The 21,190-nt window shown below is 39.1% G+C and overlaps 1 protein-coding gene and 1 long non-coding RNA gene across 2 annotated transcripts in view; one reads left to right on the plus strand and one right to left on the minus strand.

Annotated features, from left to right (window-relative positions):
- Window positions 1-1,573: 1,573 nt before the first annotated feature.
- LOC108165876 (uncharacterized) overlaps window positions 1,574-21,190 on the minus strand; it is a 26,365-nt gene continuing 6,748 nt past the window's right edge. The window contains exon 3 of the long non-coding RNA XR_001776205.1: window positions 1,574-1,819. This is a non-coding gene — a long non-coding RNA (uncharacterized LOC108165876). The remainder of the gene's footprint in view (window positions 1,820-21,190) is intronic.
- On the plus strand, window positions 2,588-13,947 carry kcna1b (potassium voltage-gated channel, shaker-related subfamily, member 1b). Its single transcript, XM_008400874.2, has 2 exons — window positions 2,588-3,955; window positions 4,262-13,947. Exon 2 carries the CDS (start codon window positions 4,446-4,448, stop codon window positions 5,934-5,936), a length of 1,491 nt encoding a protein of 496 aa, XP_008399096.1. The 5' UTR covers window positions 2,588-3,955; window positions 4,262-4,445; the 3' UTR covers window positions 5,937-13,947.

Raw genomic sequence — 21,190 nt, forward strand, 5'->3', positions numbered from 1 at the left:
TAAGCCTCTCTTTTGTAGAGCAGCGACCCGACCGGATCATCTGACTGGAGATGAAGTCATGGTGTGTGTCAGTGCGGCGCGTGGATATGTGTGTTCAGCACATTGTCTGGCTGCGGCGCTCAGATGTTCTCTTCCACCACCTTGTCAGGTTTTCACATGTCGTCATGCTTCCCTTCACAGCTGAGTGTGAGCAGGTGCTGTCCAGCTGCTCTGATCCCCCGTGTTTAGAAACTACTGTCATCAGCTGTGACTCCCCTCCAACCGAAAGCTTCACAACCACGAGAGATCAGCAAAAACACTAATTATGATAAAAACAGACGCTGGGAGGAAGACAAAAAATGCAAAACAGCAAAAAAAATAATGATGCAAAGAAACAGCTAAACATGTGCCTCGATTAGGCAGGGCAGGATTTAGAAGGAAGTGGGCCCCCGGGCCGGAGCCGGTTTTGGTCCCATATTTTACACGTGTAAATTACAACACATGAATAGATGCACCAACACGTTAATAAACAAATTAATGAATTGTTGGATTCAAATGTCTGGCAGATGGCTTCATGCTGAAGGCTGTATTATGACTCTATAGTCTTGGGTCTATGAGTTTCCTATGAGTTTGCTAGTAAAATATGCATTCATTAAAAAAATTAAAAATCTTTGGGGCCACTCTGGGCCCTTGTAGCCCCTTTTGAAAGCCTGGCCCAGATGGTAGAGTCCAGTAGAGTCAATTTGATTGGGGACAGAAATAGAAACATTTGTTTTATTTTCAGCTGCTGTGGTTTGGTTTCACACTCCACCGAGTCAAATGAACCAAACCATTTGAGAAATCTATTCCCCTCCTCGCCTGTGGGGGCGCTGCACCAAGAATGACTGAAGGAAATGACACAAAAACCTCAGAAAACACCGAGAGCAACTTCCTTCTTTACAAAATGTAAACAAAAATGGAGTGGCGTCAGATTTTAGCCGTTGTAGGATTTCTCTTTTGGTAAAAGTTCACGGGTCATTTCTCCCACTAGCGCGAGGCTAGCACATTTGTTTTGGTTGTATTTACCCAGAATGCCCTGCGCTGCAGACCGCTTCCTGCTGTTGGAGTGGTCTCCGGTTCGCTTGGCGTCCACATAGGCATTCAGACAACAACAGAGTTCATTTTAACTGAACTCACACCGTTCACTTTTTTGTTCGATTAGCATTCAGATCTCCTCAAACGAATGGAACCTGGAGTTCTATTAAAGCGAACTAAATAGTTCTGGTGTGAACGCACCTTGTTACATGCTTGCCCTGCTACACCTGGCTTAAAACCAACACTGCATTTCAGAATTACAATATAATGACAGTCAAATACAGTATGGTAGCATGATTGTGATGGGTTGCTTGCTTTAATTGATAGATCTATGAATTCTCCGTCCAGCTGTCAGTTTGTGCCCTCAAGGTCAAACTCAGCAGGAAATGATTCAAAGAAATAAACAAAATGGAGGCAGCCTAGTCAAAGTCAGGACATAATTCTGATTTAAAGTTTTAAATAGATCATTCAACACTGAAAACCCTCCAAGGTGGTTGAATTCAACAATTCTGCAAATGAATAGTGGACAAAAGCTTTATTTCTCCAAACTATAAATTTGAAAATTAGTCGTAGATACTTCTACTTTTGTCCCACCGGAACGCTGTGAATTCAGTTTTCAGGAATGTTGTGGGAGCAGCCGCGTGGCAGAAGCTCGGCCAGCTGTCGGACACTCGGAGTGACGAACGCTGGAAGTCCAAATATAGAGCGGTCACCTTTCATCCCCGGTCAAGGACGAGCTGAACATTCCCCTCGATCAGTCTGGCAGCTGATTCGACACATATATCGTTACACTCAGTGTAAACGCTTTTTAATTTTCACTTCCACAGAAAGCTGACAAACATTTTATTCAAGAAAACATCCGCACTTTGCTCAAATAACACAAAAATCGTATGGGAGAACAAGTCATAACCAAACTTTATACACCATCAGCAAAGGAACAGTAAAACACGGTGGTGGCAGCATTATACTGGATAGTGTGGATGGAAGAAGGGTTTGGTTTTTTTAGTGCCACAGCGACTCTGAGCATCACATCAATAAAAAATATGCATAAAGTCTCAGCTGTGCGGGGCTTTCTGTGCCACTACATCTTTTCTCATGCTAATTTTAAACTGTTAAATGCAAGAGGTTTAATTTATTGAGATTAGACTGAATTATTAATCCATGTTAAAACTCCAACATGCAGAGAAGGACTTAAAGTTCGTCTCCTGGTTTGCAGAAGCGAGATAAGGCTGCAGCTTCCCAGAATAAGCCTCAACAGGTTTATCTTCAGCTCAGAGTATTTCCAGACTGCAGGTTTGTCATTCAAAGCTTATATCAGAAAATACAAACCAGTTTCTGGATATCTGAAAGTGCACCAAGGCAGAAACTTCATTTTAAAATTATTTCTACATGTCTACAAAATTATATACCCTTAGAAGATGTTTTAAAATGTTATCGCTTTACAAAAAAATTTCACCTTTCTAAAATTAAATTACTATATATTAATATTTTTGGAATTTACATAAATATTTATATTAAATATTACCTATATTTTGGGCATTTTCACTCTTTAAAAGTGTAAAAAACTACAAAAATAATTTCAGTTATTATTAAGCCCAGAAACGGGCAAAAATAGCTTTGATGCTTTATCTGGCATTCTCATATAAAGTATTTGTCATTATTGATTATTTAATTTACAGTTTAAATGAACATGCAACATGTTGATATTAACAAAAGTTTTGAATTAAAAAAAAGTAGTTGGCATAAGCAATTAAGCATCAACTGACTGTTCATATAGATTCACATGCAACGTATTTAAAAAATACAGAAGACGATGTATATGAAAAAATATTGTCATGTATAAAATCTCTCAAAGTCACTGCATATATTTGAATTATCTTTTTAGTTTTCACGCAGTTTTTCTAAATTTTTTTAGTTTTTTTTTATTCTATATATTCTAATATATAAATGACTGAGAAAAGGGCTGGGCCTCCTGCAGCACAGCCTCCTATCAGCGCCTCTGTCTGGAACCACAGCAGCAGATTTTATACCTGACTCCGTTATTTAACTCTAAAAACACAGAACACAGAACATTTTTCCATGTAAATGTCGTTTTTGTGCTGGTTCTGACAGACTCATGGGTCAGTTCTGACTGGGCTGATTTTCCATGTCAGATCTGGACTGTTTGACACCTGGAGGAGAATCACGTTGAGCACAAAGCGTCCCTCTGTGTTTTCCCCATCGGGAAGTCTGTCCCTTCGGCTCCCAGCAGGAGAACTTTCCCCGGCGGGAGTCGTGCGGCTGTTTCTGCTGACGCGCAGCCGCTACTGTAGCTCTCTCTCTGTGCTGTACAGTGTGTCTGCATTGCGTCGAATCCTCCCCCCCCCTCCTCTCCCTGTTTTCTCTCCCTCCCTCCTTTCCTGCTTCACTCACTTCTCTTTCCTCTCCTCATGAAATCCTGCAATATGCTTCCAAATTAACGGACACATATCGGGTCTCCGCAGCGGGATCCTCTGCTTCATTTTCCCTCCTCTTCCTCTCCAGGTTTTTTAAGCGGTTTTCTCTTGATGCAGCAAAGTCCGGTCCTCCCCGTCAGAATGTGAGCTTCGTCCAGCTCATTATTCCTCCTCTCCCTCCTCCTCCTCCTTGTTTTCCAGTATGATTTTAAGAAATAGTCAGTCGGGATTTTTGCTGCTGCGTTCAGAGCCGTCAAAAACCTCCTCCTCTTCCTCCTCCTTCTCCTGAGGGCTGCACCGACTGGCGCTGAAAACCAACACCAAGAGGATACGGATGTTGACCAAGACAACATAGTCTATTAATATTTCAGAGACACAGTAAAGAGATATCTGCTGGTATTAAAGCCAGAGTTGAGGTGGGTGGCTGGAGAAGACGACCAGTTCCATCTGCTGCGCTCCAAACTCAGGTACGTCCCATCTCTGATGTCCATCACTCAGAGGAGATTTTATTGCTCTGCTTGTTGTGTGGATGCGTAAACGCTTGTTTGAGTGGGAAGCTGTTGGATGAGTGAGAACTGTGGGTGCAGAGAGAGGCAGTGCAGCAGGGCTGCAAACTTGAATACTGATGTATGCGGTAAAATCCAGCAGATGCAGCACACGCTTTTAGAGGTGCTGCGTCCTTTCTGGACAGACGCTCGCGTTGAGAAATGTCTCCAGGCGAGTTTTATTGTCTTTTCTGAGGACACTGGGTGTTATTTTCCACTCTGTTCCAGGTGTGAGACGAGGGACCGCTGAGGGAACGTTCAGTTCAGAGACGATGGCGATGATGAGGATGATGATGGTGATAGGGAGGGAGGCTCTGCGCATCTCCTGGCATCTGTAGGAGCCTCTCCACTTCAACCTGCCCCCACCACCTACGCACCGCTTCCCCTTCCTGCCCATCATCCCCCAGGAAGGATGACTGTGGTGTCCACGGAAAACATGGACGACACCTCCACCCTGCCGGGCCACCCGCAAGACCCCTACCCGCTTGACGACGATCACAATGATCACGACTGCTGTGAGCGGGTGGTCATCAACATCTCTGGGCTGCGGTTTGAGACCCAACTGAAGACTCTCGCCCAGTTTCCTGACACGCTGCTCGGGAACCCCAAGAAGAGGATGCGCTATTTCGACCCCTTAAGAAACGAGTATTTCTTCGATCGGAATCGTCCGAGCTTCGACGCCATCTTGTATTATTACCAGTCTGGAGGTCGGCTGAGGAGGCCTGTCAATGTCCCGCTGGACATGTTCTCAGAGGAGATCAAGTTTTATGAACTTGGAGCAGAAGCTATGGAGAAATTTAGGGAGGACGAGGGATTTATCCGGGAAGAGGAGCGGCCTTTGCCAGAGAAGGAGTTCCAGCGGCAGATTTGGCTCCTCTTTGAGCATCCGGAGAGTTCGGGACCCGCCCGGGGGATTGCCATTGTCTCAGTGATGGTAATTCTTATTTCAATCGTCATATTTTGTTTGGAGACTTTACCGGAGCTAAAGGAGGATCCCAATGACCGCATTCACCAAGTAGGCAACACTACCATGTATTACAAGGCAAGCGTCCTCACAGATCCTTTCTTTGTGGTGGAGACACTCTGCATCATCTGGTTTTCATTTGAACTGATCGTTCGCTTCTTTGCTTGCCCCAGCAAAGCAGCATTCTTCAAAAACATGATGAACACTATTGATATTGTGGCTATAATCCCATACTTCATCACTCTTGGCACAGAGCTAGCTGACGACCAAGGCAGCAGGGAGGGGAGGGGAGGAGGGGAGCAGGCCACATCTTTAGCCATTCTCAGGGTGATCCGTCTGGTGAGGGTATTCCGGATCTTTAAACTGTCCCGGCACTCCAAAGGGCTCCAGATTCTGGGGCAAACTCTCAAGGCAAGCATGAGGGAGCTGGGGTTGCTCATTTTCTTCCTCTTCATTGGTGTGATTTTATTTTCCAGTGCCGTTTACTTTGCTGAAGCTGAGGAAAAGGAGTCGTTTTTCACCAGTATCCCGGATGCCTTCTGGTGGGCTGTGGTGTCCATGACGACCGTCGGCTATGGGGACATGTACCCCGTGACCATCGGAGGTAAAATTGTTGGATCTCTTTGCGCCATCGCCGGTGTGTTGACCATCGCACTGCCAGTACCGGTCATCGTGTCCAATTTCAACTACTTCTACCACCGGGAGACGGAGGGTGAGGAGCAAGCACAGCTGCTCAACATCAGCAACCAAAACTTGGCATCAGAAACCAACTCAAGCCGCCGCACTTCTTCTGTGGTCAGCAAGTCAGAGTACATGGAGATAGATGAAGACTTGAACAACAGCATTGATAACTTTAGGGAAGCAAACCTTAGGACTGCCAACTGCACCGCCCCCAGCCAGAACTGTGTGAACAGGGGGAAGCTGCTCACCGATGTGTGAGGCAGCGCCTGCACACTGCTGTAAATATTGTAGAAATATCTGGATGCTTTAAACTCTATAGGTGCATTTTATTCTCTTTTTTAAACATTATTCTTTCAAACGTATAAACAGACTAAAACACACATAGTGAGGCAATCTTGAGCAGATCTTGGCAAAAAGTTATGTTCAATATTCGTATCCATTCCAAAATATTTAACAAGTTTCACTGCCAGTTTTACATATCAAATTCAATTCTTTTGGACCAGAGACAGGATGCAGGTGTGTCTTTTACCCCAGACAAGCCCCCAACAATCTACCTAGCTCCTAGAGTAAAAAAAAAAATATGAAAAACCCTGAATTTTCTACATTTAACAATCTATAGGGGTTGCTCCATCAATTTAAGATGCTTAATCTGCTCGGTTCAAGGGCAAACTTTAGATACAACAGATTTTTGTTAGGTACACCGGACAATATTCCTAATTATACTGCTTCAGAAAAATACCAATATAATGTCCTCTAGTTTAACTTTAAAGTGTGTGGTGTAACATAAAATAAAATAGGTTACCCTCCTCATGTTAGCTCAATTATTTTGGACCAGAGGAATGTTTCAGGTCAATTTTTGTCCCCTACAAACAAACATGAACGATGTCATGACCTGACTCCTGCACTACTGTTCATTAGACCTCGAGCTTCAGGATATGTTTCAGGTACTCAAAGTCTTATTTTGGATTTCACTCCCTCAGTCAATTTAGTCCAGAGACAAGAACTAGGTTTAAATGGGTTCTGAATTTGAATCCTGGACAAGACTTCAAATAATACTAATCTTAAATTCTTTGATTTAAACCACCAAATGTACTTTATACAACTAAGGATGTTACACTGCCAATTATTGACAGCTAGCTTTAATTCTTTTTGTCTGCAGGAATGTTTGGGGTGCTAGAAATCCTATTTTTGTATCCCAGACAAGCTGCCAAAGATTTTACAACACAGCTCCAGGAGTTTGACATGTGGTGAATTTCCTAAATGTATCCCATTCATGCCAGAGACCTACAGAGTTAAATTACAGGGGTCGTAGTTGTGAATGAAATGGGTCCTGGTTTTATTAACTAAAAAAACATGTTATCTATTCCCTAATATTTGATCTTTAATATATCAAAAGTATTCACACTGCCAGTCTCAGACATCCAGCTACTAAGTTTTGGTGCAGAAGCATGTTTAAGGTACAAAAGGTTCTGGTTTTGTATTGTGGAAACGACCCCAATAATGTTAAAATCCCATCCGAAAAGCTTAGAAACAGTTTTAGAAAAATATAAAAATATATCTTGAGTTTAAGAACTGCAAAATAAAAATGTATGAACAAAAGCTAATAATCCTGCCACCACTTTACATGAATTACTTATAATCCACACCCTGACAGCCTTTCTGTCATGGTTTAAAACATGTATCTTATGGTAAAAATGTAACATTACAAATAGATGCATGATTTTAAAGACCAAGTTGATCTCTGGGAAATGTAGTATTCTTATTACATGCACATTAACTAGAAAAGGGGTATTTCAGTCTGTGTCGACTCAGTGTTCACTAATCAATTGCTTTTTATTCCTAAACGTGCAATACTAAATTGATGGAGTGCCTCATTAATAACATGCAAAGATCTGCTATAATTGGAGTATAACTTTAAACCTATTTACTACAACATTTCACTGCCATCTCCTTTTGTTTTAGTATGTATTAATTTATAACATTTTAAATGCTCCAGCTCTTAACAGCTGAGTAACACAAATCCAACATTTGTGAAAAGATAATTCAGATAATTAAAGCACTTTATATTGACTTAAAACACATTAAAACATTTAGGAAATTCATATTAAATATTAATAATAAGTGTTTTAAACTGAATACATAAAACAAGAAAGATGAGGACTTAATTGGAGGAAAAACAATAAAACTGGACGAAACATTTTTGGTGAAAAGGGACAGCTGCCTGGTTTGGTGCAACAGACTCAACTTTGTGGATGAAAGCCCATCTGACATTCACAAGAACAACTTTCTCCACGACGGTTGGATTACAGTTACAGACGTTTGTGCTTTCTGCAGCACATCCAGGAAAAATTGAGAAAAAACATTACATGGCGAATTTTTCAGGCACTTTAAGAGAAGCAAACAGGAAGTTTGTGGAGCCTTTGTGGAGGGACGATCTGCACCGATGCTGCTGCAGGTCAGCTGAAGGTTCCCTGTTTGATGCCATGCAACACTCCTTTATATAAACGCATGTGGAGACTCTTCTCTTTTATATCAGCATGCACACAACGTTACCTCATTTCCTTTTTTTTTTGTTGTTGTCTTCTTCAGCCCTCATCCTCTTCTCCTGGATTATGTTTTGTTTTCACCAGAAGTGCTCTGGCTGTTTATCGTCAAAGTCGTTTCAGAGCATTTCCGTCTTGAATGTTTAAGAAGAACAGCAACATTTCTTTCTTCGGAGATCACGGCATGTCAAAATACTTCAGCATTATGGCCTAAACAGCTATGATATAGCTACGTATACTCAATGCATGACGTCAGTATTAAATTGCTTGCAGTTTTCGGATGGAGCGCGGGAAAACGTAGGGGAGACGACGATTCCCGCTAAGTTAATCGTGGAAAAATGCATGACGGAGGAAACTGTTAGAAGGAACTAATGTGCTTAAAACAGAAGAAATCTTAAAAAACAATTACTTTGAAGTTTTTTCCTCCTTTTTGTATTTTTTTAAAGCTTTGACGACTGAGTGCATGGGAACGTTTAATTTAATTTGTGAGCCCATTTTTCTGTTAGTTTGAAGAAGAAAAAGAGTATAATATTGAACAAAGCTCGTAGAGTATATATCTAAAAATCAGTTTCCAGTGCCTTGAAGCCCGTCTCGTTATAGAATTGACTAAAGTGCCTCCTGTTATAAGAGCTTACGTCGTGCAGCTTAACCTCTCCTGCTATAAAGATGCACTGATCCCACATATCTGCCACTGAAGGGACAGTTTACTCCATATTATCGGGCCAAATAAAACCCCTTTCCTATCCTAGTCGATGACACAAAGCTGCAGCATTTAGCTGGCAATGTTAGCAACAAAAAAAAATAGCCTCATTTGGTAAAATCCAGGTGAAAAACGTTTATGTGAACTGTATAAAAAGAAACATTTAGACTAAACTACCTGTTTCAGATCAAGGATTACCAACATTCGAGCATTAGAGATTCTCTTAGGTTTATTTTATTTAAATTCAGATGTTTACATACACTAAGATGTCTTTAAAGTATTTGGAAAAGCCCAGATGATGATGTCAGAACTTTGTAAGCTTTTAGCATGTGGACATATTTGAAGGTCACTCCTCAAACATGTTGGTTTCTTGCATGTCATCATAGAAAGATGACAACCAACCAGCCAAAAAGTCAACAAGTAAATAATGAATTTGAAAGTTCTTCATTGGTTTGTTCAAACAATTGCCACCATGAGGACGTCCAGGTGTCTTGTAGTTCTGGAAGAAGACGGGTTCTGCATCATTATCCACAGTGACGCAAGTTCTGTGGTTAAGAAGTCATTGCAGTTTGCAAATGCAATTTTTAGAGACGTCCCTGGATTTGATGGAACTAAAATTTCTGTCCATCGTCAAAAGTGGAGGAAGAAGAAATAAGGAAAAAGCCTACAAGCCCGAAAATACCACCCAACTACTAACTATGGTAGTGGATCCATTATGTTATGCAGGTATTTTGCTTCAAGAAGGACTGGTGCACCTTGCAAGATAGATGGTATTACTTTATCTGGTCTTCCAAAATGGACAATGACACGCCAGTCCTGTTTAGTTGGCTTTAATCGAACTCTAGTTCGTTTGTCTAGAAAGTCCTGTTTGTTGAATTCTGACGCGGGTCAAAACAGGGACCTCTGGAGTGTTGTGAATGCTCCAAGACACGGAAGCAAACTATAGTGCAGGACTTTCTGGGTAAATACAACCAAAACAACTGCGTGTGTCTAGAGTTAACGGGAGAAATAGACTTGTGGCTTTTTTTACCAAAGATAAAACAGAAATCTTACAATCACTAAAATCTGATGCCACTCCATTTTTGTTTACATTTCATGAAGGAAGCTGAGGTTTTTGTACCGTTTCCTTCAGTAGTTTTTTAAAGGGTTTCGTCTGTTTGGCACCATGTAGTGTGAAAGTGGACCGTAGCAACTGAAAATGCAACAAATGTTGCAATTTTGGTCCCAAATCGAACCAAAACTACCAGACTATCAGGTGTGAAAATAAGCTAAGCCTACCACCAGATTAGTACAACGTGGCTACAGGTCAATAAAGTTAATGTTTTGGAGCTTCCAATATAAATCCATAATCTTAGTTGCATAGAAAATATGTGGGCAGATATGGAAATGCGAGTTCAATCTAGTTACACCAGTACTGTCAGGAGGAATGGGCCAGAACTTTAGCAAACTACTGTGGGAAGATTGTGGGACGTTTGACCCAAGTCAGATAGCTTAAAAGATGATTTTACCAAATACTGAGAAATGTCTGATGTAAATGTCTGAATTAAAATAATTGAGCTAAAGCAGGACTAGTTTAGTCTGACTTAATCTCAGATAGTAATAAGATGGCAACGCATGTTGTTATACAGTGTAATGAAACATCTGGGTTCAACTCTTATTTCCACGCTGTTATTCCAGGACAGCGTGTAAAAGTTTCCACACAATCAGTAAGCGTCCAGATTACTGAACACCAACAGGCATCGCTTGAATCTGCTGCTCGGGGGGTTTAGGGTGGGCTATGTAACAACAGATTTAATTAGCCAACTCATTAAGCGCCTGTTCCGACGTCTTTGTGTCGTCGTTGAGCCTGAATCAAAGTAATGCACAAATTTCCCCTCTGGATGAACTGTTGTAGACAATTTATCTGCTGATTTATTGGTTACTGAGGCAAGTGACCCATTTAGAGATAAGTCAGGAGAATCGGATCCAATTGGGGAGAAAATACTAGAATTATACTTCAGAACAAGTCGGCTATCAAAATGATATGGGGTGAACTTTAAGCCTGGGTTTATTAGGAATCTACTCAATTATTTTCATATAAATATAATGTGGTGAGGTTTAGTTTTTGCTTCTAAATTGAGCCAAATAATGAGAGCGCAAACATGGCCACTTTTCAGCAGGACCAAAAATAGATTCTTTCCAGACTAAAACCAGAGAGAAATGAAAGCGAGCCTGTTTTATTTTGGCTATCCGTCCCTCATCAGGCCCCTTCGCTTTCTCGCTCTGATGTTTTCAGTGAAGAGGATGGAGCAGGGAGACGATTCTGCTTCGTGTGCCTTGGAGCTGTGGGACGTTTCAGTTCAGGGAGGGCTGATGGATCTGCAGAGGCACTCAGTGTTTCCTCTGCAGAGCAGCATTAGTCATTCTGCATGCCAGTAAAATGGCGCTGCTGCTGCTGCTGTTGTTTCAGGACGGGGGAACAGAGCCGAGGGAGCGGCAGGTTTTTCTGCAGGACAGAAACAATCAACTGATGCAGCAGCTTCAAATGAGACGTTATGTTCTGAAGACTCAGTTTTTAGACCCAAACTTACAAGGCGGAACCAGGAGATTTGCTAAAGCGCCACCTGGTGTTTAGACAAACGAATGCTTCAGTAAATGTCATGAAACATGCATGAACTTTTGCACATTTTTCAATGTATTTTAATGGGATTTTGCATGTTTTCTTATTGTTTTTACAATTAAAAATCGGCACTTTTTAGAAACATGTTCCACTGAACTTGCAGGTGTCTGAACATCTACAGACTGGAATTTTATACATCTTTCTGTTAAATAGCTCACGCTTAGTGTTAGTGAACATTGATTCTGAAGTTTTCCCACAGATTTTAAACTGGAATCAAATCTGAACTTTGACTAGGCCATTCTAACTCTTCAGTCTTTGCTCTGACAAAGATGGCTTGTGAGGAATTAACCATGTTTTTACATGGGGGTGGTGTGTGGTACACAGTGTTTGGTGTGTTGGCCACAAGGCTTAGTTTCTGTCTTGTCAGACCTCAGCACCTTGAACTTCTTGGTTGCTTCTCTGATTAACGCCCTCCTTTAGATGGATGTCCATGACTTGGTAGGTCTGCACTCAGTCCAGAGCTTTGGGAAATGTCCAAAGCTTGAGGTATTGGATTTCTCTGTAATTCTCTCATTTAAGAACTACCCACAAGTTCTCAGTTGTGTCTATCTCATAAGTTTTCCATCTTTGATGCCTTTATTGGGTAGCATAAAAATCATTTTCTCTTTGAAAGATTCAGACTTCTTCCTCTATCACTGCTTGAAGAAAATGTCTTCTACAAACTGGGAAAAGTCTCTGGAGTTGATTTAGAGCCAATCTTCAACCAGAAAAGGTCCAATCAGTTGATCTTTAGTAATACCAGCTCATACCAGTAACTTACGTCCAACTTGCTGACATCGGACTGGAGTTAAACTCTTTGCACGTTTCTGAAAAGCTTTTCAAAAAGTCTTCAGGTACTTCTTGGCCCAGTTTAGATGCTTCAGCTGATGCGTCTGGTTCAGTGGTGCGTCAGGTTTCAGTCTTCCTTACCTTGGCCATCTATACCGGCATTGAACATCTCGTACTTCAGCGAGGTTGCAGTTCTGGAAGAACCGGAAGATAATGGCTTCCTGGTAGCTTCTCGCTTGATTGTTCTCAAATCTTTAACAGTTAATCTGCATCTTTTAATCTCAACACGTTTCTGGTGACACTGTTGACTATTTGCAACAAAACGTCTGTTGGTTCTGTGATCACGCAGCAATATCTTTGCAATTTCAAGAGCATCCTTGTGAGAAACCTTTGGTCATTTTTGACTTTTCAGAGTTAGTTAAATATCTTTTTTTTTTACCCATTTTGATGAAACAGAACACTACCTGTTAGATTCATCCAGCTTGGAGTTAGAAAACCTGCCTAAAAATGGTAATATGATCAGAAATCTCCCTTGCCTCATAATAGTGCAAATACTATCCTGTCTTTATTATACATGTTGGTCTATATCACAATAAATCCCAACAAAATACATTGAAGGTTTTGGTTATAACATGAATCTATTTGCAATGGAGTATTGCTGTAAGTGTGAAAGAAACCTAAAACTTTATCCATTTTAAAAATGTTGCAAAAATGTTGAAAATGGCAAAACTGGGCTATTTTTTACTTAATCATAGCATAAGAATCTCTTGTTTAGTAGAAAAAACCATCAGCAGAGGAAACTATCACTCTTCAGTCCATTTATTTAAAAGTAGGATTACTTAAGAAGGTAATTTACATAAAAATGACATCCCAGATTGATTTTTACATGAACAATTGGGAAGAAAGATTGTAATTTGTTTTGTATTTCCTGTTCTAATCCAGCATAAATCTTCATGGCTTCACTGACGTTTCAGAGTTGCATGATCGTCTGGAGATGCGGTGTTATCAGACGAACTTTTGATTTGGCATGATTGGGGTCGTATTGTGGCTTTGCATCAAGTCGGGTCGGATCATTTTCTTCTCAAAATGCAACCAGATGATACGGAGGCATATATGCCTCAGACATCTGTACACCTATTGGCCTGTTAATGGACCCAATACCTCCGATTACTGCCCTCTGGTGGCCGTTTTAGACATTTCAACACTTTAGAAAGTCACCAAAATGAAATTTATTTTGATAAAATAATTAAAAACCAAACAAATTTTTGACACTGGCATTTTTTGGGGGGTTGGTTATGGTTTATAGATTACGGAAAACCATAATTAGGTTATTCAGAAAATTTGATTATTGCAAAAAATGATCAAAAAAGTGACTTTTATGACAGAAATGAAATGCTATGGCTTCAGTTGTTCACCCGATAGTCATGAAAAGTCACCACAGGGTGGGTCAGTGATGCTGCTGTGTCCGGGAATATTAATTTAAGGTTTAGTGGAAGGTAAAAATGCGGTGCACGAAAGCTCAAATCCGACCAAAGGTAGAGAGAATATGAGGGGTGAAATTTCTAGATTAAAAATCCTTTTAAAATTCAAATATTTTAATAAAAAGAAAACCCTTTAAATATATGTCATAAGGTTATCCAAGCCTAACGCCGCTGCAGCTGTGTGTCATCGTCACGTTTCTTAACCGGCGCTTTGAAATCCCTTTAATTAGTCTGGAAAAAATACATAAAAGTTACGAAGGTGCTAAGCGGTAAACATGCCGAAGGACTGAGAGAAAAATTTTAATATTTTACTTGTTTTTTAAGGTTGAATCATATCAATATTAGTTTATTTAAGATTGATTAAAAACATTGAGGTGTTTTTTTAATTGGTTTGTGTTTATATTTGGAGGCCAAAGTTGGAGTTTTCTGCAGCAGACGCCACTAAAGGGACCAAATGGTGTTTTGTAGGAGTTTCATACACACATTTTTAATGTTTTTACCGTCTGATCTGCAGTGAACAGGACAGAACTGTGTCATTTCCAAAATAAAATCCAGTTTTTAATCTCTCAAGTAAACACGATTTAATTACAAGCTTCCAACTGCCAGAACCGGATTGATTTCCAGTAGATAACAAGCCGTTAAATTAGTTTCTGACGGAAACTTCCTGCAGCTGCCGATGTTTTCCAACCTGGATTTATCGATAAGCGTAATCTGATTTGTTGCTGCTCTGAGGCATCAGAACGGCCTGAAAAGTTGCTTGGTTTCAGCAATGAACTTAAATCAGCTCTGAAGTGTGTCTCATCGTTACATATTCCATGCAATGTTCAATAAATCAGTCATTAAATGAAAAAAAATTCAGGATTTGCTGCAAATTTAAGTTGCTTTATGTCATTAAACTGCTGAAACTTCTTAAGCAAAAATACAGAAGATTTCCTGCTAATATTTATATTTCAAGCTTTAAAAGCAAAATTGAAAACAAAATAATTGATAAAAATGCAATTATAAAATTAATTTCAGGTCAAACAAGCAGAAATTAATCTCAGATGGTTTTTGTTTAAGAGTTTAGGCAGTTTCAGGATTTAGGATTTTTTTTACAAAATCCTTCCAAAATGACACATTTTTATCATTTCAGTTTAAATGTTTAGCCTCAGACGGATTTTTTTTTTCAACTCTGTGAAAAATCGTGTTTTACTATTTTTTTATGTCTATTTATTTTGAATGTATTTGACATTTATTTATTTTATTCCAGTTTTTACAGCTTGGCAACGCAGAGCTACTGATAAATAAGGTTTACGGTTCAGGTGATGATGGTGAGACGTTTGCAGAGTTTCAGGTGGATGTAGACATGATTTTAAAATCCCAACATGCATGGACGGCTGCAGCTGGTCAGACTTTCTGTTTCCTGTCAGAAGCCAAAGTGTCGTCCAGAACGAACGTCTCAGTACGGTTGGTTTTTGTTTAAAAAAAAAAAAAAAACAACGGTGAAGAACTGTATTAGTTTTCTCCGAACCTGTCGGATGTTTCTGTTTGTTTTCTTTCTGATTGGCTGCTGCTTCCGTCTGCAGAGCTTCTCATTGGCCGCTGAGGCAGAGTCTGTAACCTATGCAAGGTTAGTCAGCAGTTTCTGTCCATTATGATCTCATCATATAACAGCATCTTCAATAAACCCTGGAAAATAAACAGTAAATTCAACGTTTGCCTGATTTTTGGGTGGGATTTCACTTTAATTTGCACCAGGTGTTGCAGATCATTTCATCAATCTGAGGACTTTCTTATTGCTTTCACCTTTGGAGAATCCAGGTGTGCTAACACAACCGCAAGGTGGAAAGACCTCAGCAATAACCTGCTTCCTGTCAATTTAGCAAGGCTTAAAGGTCATTTTCCAATTAGTTTTTTTTATTTTTTTATTTAAATGTTTCGTCCAACATTTTTTTAAGGGTCAAAACTTTTTTTAACAACGCTCTGAAGTTTTTGTTTAAATTGTGCGACTGACAAGAGGAAAAGACAGTGGAAACAAATAGATCATTTATTTAAAACAATTTTATACGGTTCAATTCTGTGTCAAATCTAAAAACAAAAATAGGTATTTGCATAAAGTTTTACTAGTGTTAGGCTAGCTTAGCTGTCTGGCTTTTTCTTAAATAAAAAATATAAAAGAATGATTCAAAACATGATTTGACCAAAAAAAATCAAGCAGATTAAACTCTTAATTGAGCATTTTGAATCGATTCAGAACTCCAAGGGCTAAGAATTGCGATTCTCTAAAGAACCAATTTCTTTCTTTACCTCTAACTTTAATGCCACACAAAGAGAATCAGAGTTAATACAATGAATGCCAGATCTGTAGAGTGATAAAACCAGTCCAGCATCGCAACTTACTCTAAAATTTCTCCAAAAAACAACAAATCATGACCATGATTTCCAACGATTTCCATTTGCAGTATTTATTGTTTTTCTCTTTCCACCAAAACCTGGATGACAAAAGTCTTCAGTCTGGTGCTTTGGTCTCAACTTGATTACAGAGACTTCATCATTCATTTTGTTTGCTGTTTCTGTTGTTTTTGTTTATTTATTTTGCAAATTTAATGTCTTCCAATGTTAAATGTTTATTAGTATTTAAAGTTTATTGATCTTTGAAAATGTACCATTATATTACTTGAAAACTGTCTTAAAACAACATCATCATTTATCATAATGTCTAAATTACATTTGTTATCGCTTGCTGTTGATTAAGTCATAAATTCTGCCCTCTACCAAAGAAATCTGCATGACGTTCACCACAATATAGTGAGAAAACATATGCCAAGAAGAAAACCAAGATCTCAGTGTCTACAGAGCAAAATGTGTAGTTTGGTCCAAACTGGGTCAATAACAGGACAATTATCCCAGAAACAGCAACAAACTACGACACAATAGCTGAAAAGGACACAAATCAGTGGCCTACTCCAAGTCCTGACCTCAGTCAAGAGAGCTGCCAGAAGCTAATTTGTGCAAACTGAGTAAAGAATGAACCAAAAGCTGAAGGTTTCATTACTAAAAACCACATTAAACCACTTGGTGAAATTACTTTTAACAAAAACAGCTTAAAAAGTTAAAAACAATGACGTTTCCTCTATGACACCAAACTACAAGCTCCTGCTTTTTATGATGTGATTAGACGGGATCAACATGGGCAAAGTCAAAGTGCAGAACAAACGGTGAGCAACAACAACAGCCACAGCAGCACATGTTGATGTGACGAGGCTAAAATAATCCGGCATGTGAAGCAGCTCAGAGAGTCCGAACATGTTGATCCTGCCGGACATTAACGTCACTTGGAAAAGCAGGGTTAAAAGGTCAGAGAAAACTGTGAACAGGAGTTATTATGTAAAACTCAGGGTTTTATGTTGAAAAGAAAAGAAATGGCATGAATAATGAGCAGAAAATATGAAATTAAAGAAGGAAGAAGGAGGTTGCTACAAAAAATCAAAACAGAAAACGGTGAAAAACAAGGAAATCATTAACACTACCTTCAAAAACAAAACAAGAAAGAGATAGAAATGAATAAAGAAACCTTAAAAATAATTGCAAAAAGATAGGTAGCAAAACCAAGACGGACAAACAAAGGATAAGAGAGAAAGGTCGAAGAAAATGGAAACAATTTTCCCAAGATAAAATTTAAAAAATGTCATGAGAATCTCAGAATGCTTAGAAAACATGAAGCAGAAGAAAAAACTACAAAAAAGATGACAAATAAGGAGGAAAAATTATGCATAAAAGGGAAGCAATCTGGAAAAATTAAAGAAGATAATCAAAAATATACAAAATAATGAAAGGAAGCTAACAGCTAATACAAAATTCCCATCACACAGAAGCCTTTCTTTTTGTTGCTATTGTAATCTGAACGCAGATTGTCTCTAATGTATCAAAGAAATGTAATAAAAAAGACAAAAAAAACTAATCACTGCTAATTTGAACCAAATTAGCATGCACGTGCTAACGTTAGCATAGTTACACTAGCCTCTAAAAATAGTAATCATGATTTTCAGACTCAGGAAAAACAACCAAGCGAAGCTTTGTTCGTGTTTAAGTGCCTGAGAAGCTATGGGAAGAAAAAATGACGCCACATCCTACTAAACGGTGTGTCGAGGTAAGTCAGGAAAACAAAAGGATTTGCTAACTGTATTCTTGCTAATTATTATGTTAATTTATCATTTGCAATATTCTATTAAACTGAAAACTACAACAACATTTATACTCACTGTTTTGGGGTGTTTAAATAAGTAACTGACCACTGAACATACTCCGAATCAGACTTTACAAAGGGTTTAACACGTCTTAACTTGAACTACACTCAAATATTTGAAAATTATCTCTTTGGGACCAAAATGGTCCCACCTGCCAGACATTACAAGCCAACAATCCAACAATTTGTGCTCAGCAAATGTGTAGGCATACTTATTACATTCATACTTATTACATACATACTCTGACAAATTACATACATACATTGTATGTAATTTGTCCAAGTAAAAGTTTTATTTTTTCTACGATAGGGCACCAAACCAGATCCAGCCCATGGGCCCTTACTTTTCTAAATCCACCCCTGCACCGTGTTTTTACAGATCAGGTTAAGGTTTCAGAGTCTGATACATGAAAGGTCAAAGTTGTCTCCAGGGTTGATAAGCCTGGCGGGCCACCAGGCTTTACTTGCACCCCCACCAGGCTAAGCATTGCTTGATTATTTATACGGTAGTAAAAGTGATAGAAAAATACGGGTTAAAGAGTCTCTTTGGTGAAATGGTTGGCAACATTGTATGGTTGACATGTGAACACAGAGGGAGACTGAAATCTGGTGTTTTCTTTTCTTATTATTATTCACAGGAAATCCGTAATCACTTCCTGTCTCTACTGGTCTCCATGCTAACAACTTCAGCTAATAAAGTTATAAGTCATGGGTAAAGAATCAGAAGATTTTGGACTTTTTATTTAGGATGGAACAGATGAAGTGATGAAAAGAATTCATATTTTAAATGTATTTTTTGCACTTCTTAAGACTTTATAATTGGTGTTTATGTATTTTTAATAATGTCTTCCAATAAAAGACATTAAATTGAAAATGTCAACATTTTTCAACATAAAAACACGGCAGGTTGCTGGATGTCTGCCTCAGTGCCTCTACCATCAGGCTTAGCAGGTTTTCTGGGGGAAACGATGGAAAGGCTAGAAGGATTTTTTAAAATTAGTGTGTGCTTTCTTTATAAGAGACATTTAGGTCCAACATCATCTTGTTTTAATGTTATTATACCATTTATTCCTGTCATTCAATGGGGATATTTTCCTGTCTGCCTTTTAGTGTTTGTGTTAATCCATCACATTCTGGGTTTGCACTACATGCATCATCTCAGCCTAAAAACACAGAAGTACACAACTCTAAAAATATCACCTTCAAGCAGACGGCTGTCATATCTGCAGAAAGAAAGAAAGAAAGAAAGTGTGGACAGTGCAGATTCCTTTTACCCTAATACCTCCACTTTCTTTAAATATGTAGATTTTCCCTGTTTTGCTCTGTGTGAATCACACTAAGGCCGGACAGTAAAGGAGAAGAGCTGCTCTGTGTTTGTGGAGAGGAGCGGCAGCCTGGAGCAGAGTGCATGTTGGGTTAGTGTGGGTGGATGCACAGGGAGATCCACAGAAGGACAGAGGAGGAGGTAGACAACCAAACATATGGAGGCTTTCTATTTGAGGAAAGAGGAGAGGTACAGAGTCAGAGGAGAGCAGGCTTGTTTACTGAAGATTTACTTTACAAGGTGGTGGCGAAAGCCAAACTAATATCTTAAGAGTTTCGAGTTTTATTAGTTTGCTACTCTGCAGTAAGTATGAGTATGAAAAAAAGTGTTTAGATCAATGTGAAATTGTTTTTTTATTATTATTATTTCCCAATTTCCAATTTAATGTTTCCAAAATTCCACTTTTTAACCCAAAAAGTGTTAAATTATGGCGTGTCATTTCAGTTACCATTAAGTTTCACAACAATAACAAAGTGAAGGATTTCATCAGGTATTTAAAGATCTAAAGTAATGTTGGAACAAAATGTTCTAAAAGATGTTCTAGTTTAAAACAACACCATAATATGTACATAAAAAACATAAAAACAGCTAAATCTCGTGTACACTTCCATACAAGTCAGTCTTTTTTTATAACTGCTTTGCCAAAAATGAGTTTGTTTGTTTTTTTTACTTTCTTTTCTAAAGGAATATATTTATTGATACCTTGAAATTCTAATTGAAATTCAAGCATTTTCAAGGATTTTAAGGACCCGTACAAACCCTGAAAAAAAGACTAACATCAACCATAAGATTCATAACAACCTGAATGCAGAGCATGTAAGAACCTCATACCAGCTCTCAGGTATCACGGTACGGGCTGGTTGGGTTTGTTTTGCACCCGGAAAACCTGAGCAACCATAAATCATGTATATATCAAAATATTCCAGTCAGATTTTATGCCAAAGAATCCCAAGAACAAACGGAAATCTACAAGAGAAAGGCTAAAAGAGGAAAATCATCTGCCTGATCCACGTCCTATCAGAATCACCTGAATTTCCACCACAAGCATCAAGAAGGGTCATGAATCAAACTATATATGTACTCTATACGAAACACATTTCCTAAAAGGGCCACAGAAAGCCTTTCAGCTCTGACCGGACATTGACTCCAAGCTGTTGTCCTTTCTGCTTGTCTTCCTGCCACCTTTAGCTCCTGACATCCTGTCATGCAGCGTCTCGGGTGTCTAAATCAGCTGTCTGGTTTTGCACTTTGCACCTTGTAACCCAAGAGTTCGTGCCGATCCTTCTGTCTGTGTTGGCTGCAGCTCACGATCATCCATCATTTAAAGGGCTGCTTTAGAGAGCTTTGTTTGGTATCAATCATTTAGTCCTGCTGTCCTTGCGCCAGCAGACTGACCGAGTGCGTCTCTGCAGGACTGGAAGATCTTTAAGCAACTTTAAACAACGCAGTTCAGAGTAAAACAGGAAGTCACTGAGTCCCCACTTTTAATTAGACAGTTCACACTAATTAATCTGGATTATTTTATGTGTGCTGTGATAAAATTGACTGAATGAAATCTTCGACCAGTCGGGGCTGGTCAAAGATTTGGTCTTCGGGGCTGGTCATAATGTTTTGCCAGATTGGTGTTTATGTTTATACAGTTAAGACCAAATTTTTTAAAAACTGTTTTCCCAAGAAGTCGACCAGAAAATTAAACGGGCAGCTTTCCAGCTGTTGTTATGATTTCTCAGAAGCTAATTCGCCAGAGGGGCTCTGAGTCATCACCCTAATATTTAGCTTTCTCCATAGATTCTCCAATAAAAGACTGTGGGT

Source organism: Poecilia reticulata, linkage group LG23 (genome assembly GCF_000633615.1).
Source record: "Poecilia reticulata strain Guanapo linkage group LG23, Guppy_female_1.0+MT, whole genome shotgun sequence".
Lineage (NCBI taxonomy): Eukaryota > Metazoa > Chordata > Actinopteri > Cyprinodontiformes > Poeciliidae > Poecilia > Poecilia reticulata.